General features: G+C 33.9%; 2 protein-coding genes across 2 annotated transcripts; both read right to left on the bottom strand.

The window, feature by feature from the left end:
* Positions 1–208: 208 nt before the first annotated feature.
* On the bottom strand, positions 209–8,482 carry LOC105788189 (hypothetical protein). Its single transcript, XM_012614954.2, has 7 exons — positions 8,246–8,482; positions 2,623–2,955; positions 2,331–2,540; positions 2,158–2,237; positions 1,192–1,267; positions 813–935; positions 209–723 (listed from the first exon to the last, which is right to left on the bottom strand). The coding sequence occupies exons 1-7, from the start codon at positions 8,480–8,482 to the stop codon at positions 580–582; spliced, it is 1,203 nt and encodes a 400-aa protein (XP_012470408.2). The 3' UTR covers positions 209–579.
* A 530-nt stretch (positions 8,483–9,012) lies between these two features.
* On the bottom strand, positions 9,013–9,609 carry LOC128034068 (uncharacterized). The gene has a single exon (XM_052622734.1). The coding sequence runs from the start codon at positions 9,607–9,609 to the stop codon at positions 9,013–9,015; it is 597 nt and encodes a 198-aa protein (XP_052478694.1).
* Positions 9,610–9,940: the final 331 nt, after the last annotated feature.

Below are 9,940 nucleotides of genomic sequence, written 5' to 3'. Positions count from 1 at the left end.
AGGTTCGTTAGTCCTTGTGTTCTTTTCAGTTTAATTTTGTTTTTGGTACCTTTTTTGGACTTTGATGTACCAGAACTGTCTTTCCTTAATCGAAATTTTATTTGAAAAAAAATGTAAGCTTACCTTAATAACATTGAGTAACAATCTGTAATTGCATGCCTAAATATATACCTCCTTAATAGCTTCTGATTTAACCATCCTCTTGTAGTTCCCATTTCCCAACATGCATTTAGCTTCCATTTCCACCATTTACCAACTTTTCCAATTTCATTACATAATTTGGAATTTTTTCCCCTAAACATTTTACACATTATTTGGAATGATAAACCATGGAAATATTTAAGTAAATTACATTTAAAAAAAAAAAAAAGAGTTCAAAAGAAATATTAAAGCAGTAATGAGCTTCTTTTAGTTCCACATCTAGGTATCAACCATGTTAACCCTCCTTCCTCCTTTTCTGTCGCACCAATCTTTGCCTCTTTTCTATATTCATGTTTTGCATGCTCTTTTATACCATCAGCATAGCATTTCATGCAGATTCAACTACTACGATCAAGTTGAGTTATGATGCCTATCATTCTAGTGTTCACTTTTTCCATCATCCTCCAAATCATTCACCTGTTCATGATGTTGTGAGGGCCTTTTCGGAATTCCCCAATGCGGAATCTCATTTCTTGAATGTTCTTCAGCATCAGGCAAATTCCTATGTTCTCTTTTCTTTACCTGACATTAAGTACAAAACTGGTATCAGTTATAAAAGCAGAAATTCAAACGGGTCAAAACAATTCTCAAACGGTTTAAGTCCCTGATACCTCGGGTTCATTATACCCTTTGAAATGTTCATCTTCCTCTCTACTCCTTGATGAAAGATGCTTAGCAGCCTCACTAAAAATTTGAAAGCCTTGAAGATCACCATTTCTTATGCTTGCTTCCAGCTGCAACAGTGAGCAATGTAAGTAACAATGCTATACATTTATGCCCAACTTTCAGTATATACTCAAACGTAGCGTAGTTAGTCATAACCAATCAACACTAAAACAACAGATATGTTTAGAGGCTCCATATTACATAACGGGAGCACAAATCATTGATATAAAAAGCCATCATTGGACAAGACTTTAATGCAGAAGTTAAGAGATACCATGACAAATTTATAACATCACCATGTAATGATCTTTATAAATTTTGTACCTGAACATGAACAATGCAAAATAGTATGCTAGCAATAGGAAGCCAGCTATCTTCTGGGGAAAGAGAGAAATTTGACCTGTTAAATCAGTGAAAAAAAGAACTGCATAATCAAATTGAGGAAAACACAAAAGTACCTCATTGTTTCAGTTTACGATCTCATTTTGCCTCACAAATACAATGTTAGCAGCATATCTAGTTGACATAGACCAATGGTTTAAAGGAAGGTCTCAAGTTATAATCAAGGATGGTTGTCATTATGAATATAACAAAAATGGGTTCTTAAATAAGCCAAAACTCGAACAATACCAACAAGCACCTAAATAAAACCATTAAGAGGAGGAATGCACTGATTAAACAAAACAAAAATAATTGTTCTCAAAGCTTGAAAAAGGTTATAACTTATAACTTTGTATGAACAGATAAAAAGAAGTGGACACTTTATATTAGATTGCCTTGTTTGAGTTTAGAAATTAAAACTTGAAACTCACAGAAAGAGGCATAACAAGTAATCCGGTAACAACTTACAAGCATTCCAGTTCATTGTCCTTTGCAGAGGTAGACAAAGACTGATGAACATGATTTTACGGTCAAAACATGATTAAACCATAACAATCATCACCCAGATAAGTTCCCGGGAAAGGCAAGGCAGTCGCTCTGGGAAAGGGACTCGGAAACAATCCTAACCTCTTATCACATTTCATGAAGATAAAAGGAGACTACCAAGTCCCAACATAGACCCTTGCACTTACATATTTCAGCTCAATGCTATTATTATCGCACCCAAAATCATTTCTAACAGAGTCTAAGTTTATGTAGAAGAAACGTTGAAGTCATTGGACTTTGCACTGCCTCCATTAGACCCAAGGTTTGACATCATTGCAACTCTCAAACTAAAGCAAGCTAAGCATTTTAAAGATAGAACAATTTGGATATTCATTCCAATGTGGTACTCCGTAAAAGTGATACCTGAGGTAAGGAACCAAGTATACAACAGAATACACGGCGTAGCGCCGCTTTCCAGTATCAAGCCAAGCAAAAACCCAGCTCTATCAAATCAAAGACCAAAAAGAGAAGTTAGCAATTTAAAACGAAACCCCACTTCCCCCTTCAAAAAAAAAGTGAGAATTTCAATGTCTAACCAGCCAATTGAAGTAAGGGATAAAACTAATAATTCCCATAGCCGCAAACCTCGTATCCCCTGCATCAATAATCGAACTACCACCATCTTCTTCCCCTGTATCGGCGGCAGGAAGAAGTAGTGAACTCAGCATACAGGCGCCGATTGCAGCCGCAAGGGGAGCATCCGGTGAAAACTCCGCTCTGCATATTCCTCTATTAATCTTCTTCTTCTGTAAAAATCCATAATCAACAACCAAAAAAAAAAAAGAAAAAGAAAACAACAAGAGAAAATAAAAAAAGAAAAAAAATCACCTTTTTGTGGGTTTTAGGAAAGCAATGAAAAGCAGGTTTAAATTTGGGTATTGAAGAGGGTATGAGTGAAGGGATTAAAGAAAACGAAGAAGCGGAATAGGGTTGAGAAAGGTAAAGGCAGATCATGGTTGGGTGGTTGCAGCCGCAAACATTAGCAGATGAGTGAGGAGTATGGCGCCCGCCTTTCCTCTTTGTTGGTTGCGAGAGATGAAAGAAAGAGTGGGAAGTTGAAAAGGCTGGGGATTTTGGGAAGGGTGACAAGTGAAAAAACCTGGATGTTGACAATGATTTCAGATCCTGGCCTGACGTTGGATGTTTCTGCCAATTGCTTTCCTGCCGATTTTAAATTTTTATTCATTTTAAAAATGTTAACTTTGTTTTTTTTTTTATTAAAAAAATATAAAAAATGTAATTTTAATTTTTTTTAATAAATTGTATAGTTAGGTTAATAGAATGAATTAATGAATTTATCTTTAAAAATAATAGTTTTGTCGTTTTAGATTAAGTAATTAAAAAAGTGAATTTTATTTTGTTGGTAAAAATAAAAATAAAAAGTTAACTTTATTTGCTGGTAAAAAGTTTATCAATTTAAAATAGTAATTATATTTTTTGGATAAATAATTGTTTTAGATAAATTTATGTTTCTTTTGAAATTTTACTATTTAAAATTTAATTATTATATTAAAAATAAAAATATATAAAAATATGTCATGGATATAAATAGGTATATTAGATTCATAAAAAGTTATATAAATAGTTTCAGAAACATAAAATTTGAAGTATATTAGTGCAGATAAAGGCTATTTTTAGCCATCTTTCACGACGGCGAGGCAGTATAAGGTGTTGGCAACATTAGCCAAGCGGTCATTGTTGTCACACCAACGTGCGGTGGTCGACAGGGTTTCATGTTGGTTCTTGTTTCACAAAAGTCTGTTCTTTTTTTAGACTCATTCGAAATTAGGGAGTAAGGGGTCGAAAGAGCCTGCACTATTGCCAGCTTAACTGGGAGCACGATTGGGCCAAAGCTGAGTGTAGAGTGAGGGTTTGTCCAAACAGGTGCAATAAGTGTTTTTGGCAAATTAGAAGTTTTGTTGTCAAATTCTTCTCCCTTCGTACAAACGTATCTGCTTTCTTGTGAATTCTGCTTTTTTCGAGTCTTTAAGAATGTATGGTATACTACAACAAAGGTACAATTTTCTTCTTTGCCTTGTACATCAGTATTGATCAAGTTTGGTTCTATTGAAGATAGGAGGAAAATCTTTGACCAGGTCGGTAGAGCTTCAATAAATCTCTATTTTGCGATGGCGGAGTGTATTGATGGTTGCCCTCATGCCAACTATGATTTGTCTAAGGTATTTTTTTGGGCGGTTCTAAATGTTCCTCTTACTTGGATGAATCGAGCCTAGCCCTTCAACTTGGGGGTCTATAGTTGAGGTTCTGGCTATTGACTAGAAGGATAGAAAAGAAGGTTGGGGAGGATATATCCATGCCCGAGTTAGGATGGACGTTACTAAGCTATTGTGTAGAGTTTTTAAATTTAAGAGTTCGGGGTTGAATGGATAGTTTTGGGCTCTTAAACTTCTGTCATAACAATGGTTTTATGATCATACTATAGAGTCCTATTCAACTGTTAAGGTGATGTGGGTGTTGGACAATATGAATGTCATATATATATATAATAATAATTTGATGTTATTATTTACTAACATAGAATGTTACTTCAAAATATTACATACTATACAAATTTCTTTTACACATGGTTTACGGATCCAAACACTAAAAATGGAATATTTGCATTTAAAGAAACAAAAACAAAATTCAGAATATCATGCCTCTATCATTATGTTTCTCTTCATAAACTAAAATAAAGTCGAAAGCTTGCTAAAAATAAGCAATCACTTAAAGCCCACAAAAATAGTCATTGATTAGATAATCCGTTCTTTTGGGGGGCAGATGAAGAAGAGTCATGATGGGATTTACAGTGGTTGTTGGAGGAAAGTAATGATTATTTTGGTGGGTTTGGTCTACGCTCACCGCACAAATTGCTAATACACGATATCAATGGAGATGGAGAGGGGGAGAGGGGGTGAAGATGAGGAAGGTTGGCTCACCTATTCTAGGACCGAGAGCTGGACAGGTAGAGAGAGTTAGGATAATGCTTAACATATCAGGACTTTAAATAAAGAGGAGTCTCCCTACTAAGTGATATCTTAAGGTATTTATAGGAGGGATGAGAGCCCAATAAGAGGCACAACTAAATTCAAATTAAGGTAAGGATATAACAACTTCGTTCCTAATTTATTTAATTCCATAAACAAATATTCATACTTAACATCTTAGAATTTGATCCTCATTAGACACCATAAAAATAATCTCCCTCTTCACTATATCACTTGATCGAGATCTACACTTGTATTTATAAATTCCTCGTCACCTTGAGACATTTCCATGGAAATGATTGAAACAATTTGATTAATTTTGAAAATTTCAAAGTATGATTTTCAAAAGAAACAAATTATGAACACACTGAAACTCATGTATATAGAGTTCATAAGTCTAAACCCACTTTTTTAAATGACAGTTGATTATTGAACCATAAGAGGTTACGCGCTGGGCTTACAAAGTAGCAGTGTTGATTTTAATGGCTTAACCCCATAATGGAGTATATTGGGGCCTAGAAATGGACTCCACATTCTCTTTTGTTTTTAAATCTATTTAAATTAAGTCGAAAAATGTTAAAAGTAAAGCTTTTTCCAATAAATCTATTTTCACTTTTACAAAACCCAAAACTATTACAATAAATATATTTTACATTTCTTTCATTTTAGTTGATTTTGTTTTAGAATTTTACGTAACATCAAATCTTACGTCTTAAAATTGTCTATTTGCAATATTCTAAGTGCAAAAAGTATATTTTAATTTTCTATACTCCAATTTAGATTTATTCATTTTATTTTCTTTGTTTAATTCTTTTTGTTTCGTTTATGCTCGAAAATTCAAATTCATTATTCATTGAATGTTGAAAATTTTAATATTTTAGATTTAAATAAAATAATTTTTGATTAATAGGTAGTAATTTAAATAAAACAAAACTGACGTGGAATCAAATTTACTGCATACAAGACCATCCTAGATCGATTCCAAACGTTTTAACTTTATATCACAATTAACAACTAATTCTTACTTCTGTAAAAAAAAATACCAAAAATTTTGTATCTTATAATTAACTCCTCTTACCCTAATTATTAATAAATAAATGACAGATCCCCATACAGGAGAGGCTGAAGGGGGTTCGCAAAGCCCCACCTCCAAAAATGTAAAATGTAAAATTTAGTTTTTAATTTTTTAAATTTTAAGTTTTAAATTATAAAAATATATTTTCATCTTTAAAAATAACAACATTTTAATTTTAAAAATTATAAAGATAAAACTATTAAAATAATAAAATTACATTTTAACTTTTATAAAACTGTATAACTCAATTTTAACCCTCCTCAAAAAAATTTCTGACTTCACCCAATATACAACATATTGTTGGTATCGTTGAAATGTGTTGGCATCTGCCACTAACAAAAATATGCCCAAAATGCTTGGTTGTTCCCACTCAGTCCAGGACCATTGCTCTTTAAAATGTACAAAGATGGAGACCTCACGCAACTTTCTACATATTCGGCTGATTATAGCATCACCAACTGATCAAAGCATCTTTCTTCCCATTTTTTAATATTATTTTTTGTTTCGGTATTCAGTAATCATATTAAACCCTAATTAAATAAGTATTATTTTCTCTAGAATTAGAATCCAAAACTTAACTAGATATTTAAACTTTGACTGAATAAGTCTTCATTAAAAATCCCATTAGAAGTTAAGAACCCTGAAACTCATAAATGTAATTAGGAATTGTTTTTCTTAATTCACTTTCGGCCAGAATCTATGAAGTGATGGGATTTTAACTTTTTTGAAGGCATTTGGAAATGAACGAAGGGTGTCCATAATATTTTATTTCCCCAACAGTACACTGCACGATGTCTGAGCCCACCATATGGCTGCTGCGTGTGGTGAGCTCATGACCATTACTTTTCATGCAATGCCCTACTTACCCATCACAAGTCACAACCCTTTCTGTCTTTTTCATTTTTGCTTCTATTCTCTCCCTCATCTCTTTACCAAATAGAACTACAACTTCAGGAGAACAAATTATGGTTACCAAGAAATTAAGGGAACATTTTTGTTTTCATTCTTCATCATGAAATATTTGGTTTGCTTTTTCCCTTACACTTATCATTTTGAGTGATAGTTGTTTCAAGGTGGTGAAGATAAGAACAAACATATTCAAATAATTGGTGTACATCAAAGAAGTTAAAACTTTGTTAGATGCTACCCATAAAATGGGTTAAAAAGAGGTTATGTAACAAATATATGTATTAAAATTTCACATAAAATTAATTGATTCCTTAGTTACAATAATAAAAATATAATTTAATCAGTATATGATAGATATTTTAATAATTTCATAACTTAGTGTCGATTTACTAGTGCTATTCAACTAGGTACCACATCCGTAAAACACTTAAAATAAGTGTTATATATACGCATGTATGAGGAGGTATCTAGTTAAAATTAATGTAGTTTTACTCACTTTAATAATTTTTGTCCGATTGATATTTAATAATTAGACTATCATATTTATTCAATGCAAAAATATTTCATCAATAAATATATATAAAGATGATATTTTCAGTTGAAATTATGGAGATAGTGGTTGGGTTCAAAATTTTTGTGCATTATAAATTTAATTATATTGATAAATTCAACAGTTAGATAAAAGATTAATGGTATAAAAAGTTATAAAAGTCGGTAAAATTATTTTATTTCTACATTAATAAATCACTATTGTATACGTACAATAGATATAATAAAAAATACCTTCCCTACCACTTAAAAAGTAGATGAATTGTACAAATATTAACTTCTAGATTTAGTTAGAAAGTAATTGATAGATCTTCCCAAAAAAAAGAAGAATAAATTTGTTATTGATAGATCTTCCCCAGAAAAAGAAAAATAATTTTTATATACTATTTAGTATATAAATTTATGTATGGACTCTAACATGTTATTAAAAACAAATATAAATGAATAAAATTGTTAGAGTTTCAAAATAATATGTGGGGCTTAAATGGATTGTCCACTTCTATATTTTTGGATTTTTCTGGTATTGTTTTTGTGTGTTTATTCTTTGTTATCCAGCTCCCTTGCCTTCACATCCCATCATCTTTTTCTAACTTAATTTCTTCCAAATATATGGAGAAATCCATCAATCTAACTTTAAATCCAGCGTTTAATTGGTCGATGCATTTATTAAAATTTAAAATCTATAATCTTTTATTTTATTTTTGTTGAGTAATATTTTTCTTGTGTCTTTTTAATATGAATATTCGAGTATTTATATATGTTGTTACAAATATTATTATAGCCCATGATAGAGTCCCACTATTTTATCTTAACTCCGTTGCCCCTAGTACTGACATCCTCTGTGAACTCTAGGTCTGCTAGGCACGTGTCTACGAAGCACGCGGTCCTTTTTGCTCCTGGGACTAGCGCTCTAGGCGGGCTCCGTACTTACTAGACATGTGTCTGGATGGCTAGCGGAGTACGTGGCCCTTTCAGTGAGTTCCTTGGGTCTATGCGAAGTGAGACTGCGATCTTCCCTAGGTTCCTGCGAGTTGGGCCTGTAATTTTGCCTTGTGAGCTGGATCCGCGGGCTGGTCCTACGACCTTGCCCTGTGAGCTCGCACAAGGTTCCCGCCGGCTGGATTTGTAACCTTGCCTTGCGAGATGGTTCGCGTTGTTGTCTTCTCATGGTTGAGTCATGGGTTGGAGACTCGGATCCTTTCTAGGACTCGGGTCTCAAGTTATTGACGTATAACAATCTACTCCCCCACTAAGTGGGCCTAAGGGGTGTCATAAAGTGGCACCCTTTAGGTCCATTACATCAGGATTAAATGCAGCTTGCTGGGTACAGTGCGGCCTGTGGTGCATAATGATCGCTTTGCCACATGCATGAGTGATTCTCGCGTGTGCATATCTGACCGTTGAAAATTGAACCATTTTTGTCTGTTCGCATCTGGGTCGTTGATTTCCCTCGATCATATGAATCGTCTAAGAGGCAGGAAGGGAATTTCTTCTTTAAAATGATATCCTTCTGAGCCCTAAATCCTTCATTCTTAGTGTTTTCGTTGCACGTGCTGGAGGCTGGGTTTCATTTATCGCTACACATTTTCTTCTACAGCCTTCTGAATGACTACAATATTACTCCCGACCAACTCTCGAGCTTTTCCTAGTGGCTTGCCATGACATACTTCCTCAATTGTAGTCAGCACAGCGAGATACCTATTTTTTTCCAACTTTTATATCAGTTGAAGGGTCGTGGTTCGGAGGATTCGTCAGGGTTTTGCCTATATAAGGAATTTTCGTCCTTGAAATCTTACCTATAAAGCGGTTCGGGTATTGCCTTCTCATAGTTTCCTCAGGTTGCCAGGTAGCTTCTTCTATTCCATGTCGTTGCCAGAGAACTTTTGCTAGAGCTACATTTTTATCTCTTAACTCTTTCACCTCTCGTGCCAGAATTCTAATCGGTTCTTCACAGTATGTCATGTCAGGCTGAATCTCGACACCCGTCAGGGAAATAACATGTGAAGGGTCAGATCGGTACCATCGTAATATAGACACATGAAAGTCATTGTGAATCTTTTCTAGTTCTAACGGTAAAGCTAATCGATACGCAATAGGTTTGATTCTCTCAATAATCTCATATGGCCCGATAAATCGCGGACTCGATTTTCCTTTACGACCGAACCGGAGAACTTTCTTCCGGGGTGAAACTTTCAAAAATACTTTGTCATAAACTTGAAACTTTATATCTTTATGTTTAAGATCCGCATAAGATTTCTGAAGATCAGAAGCTACTTTTAAGCTATCTTGGATCATTTTCACTTTTTTCTCAGTCTCGCGAATCAAATCAACCCCATATATCTTTTTCTCACTGAGCTCAGTCCAATACAACGGAGTTCGGTATTTGCGACCATACAGAGCCTCATACTGTGCCATTTTTATGCTCGACTGAAAACTATTATTATACACGAATTCGACTAATGGCACATATTTCTCCCAATTGCCTTCAAACTCTAAAACACAACACCAAAGCATATCTTCAAGAATCTAAATCACACGTTCAGACTGACCATCAGTCTGAGGGTGAAATGTGGTGCTTCTTATAACATTTTCTAGAATCGCGATGTGAATCGCGAATCTCTATCTA

Source organism: Gossypium raimondii, chromosome 2 (genome assembly GCF_025698545.1).
Source record: "Gossypium raimondii isolate GPD5lz chromosome 2, ASM2569854v1, whole genome shotgun sequence".
Classification (NCBI taxonomy): Eukaryota; Viridiplantae; Streptophyta; class Magnoliopsida; order Malvales; family Malvaceae; genus Gossypium; species Gossypium raimondii.
Note: the sequence above shows the minus strand (reverse complement) of the source record. Positions and strands in the feature narration are given on the sequence as shown.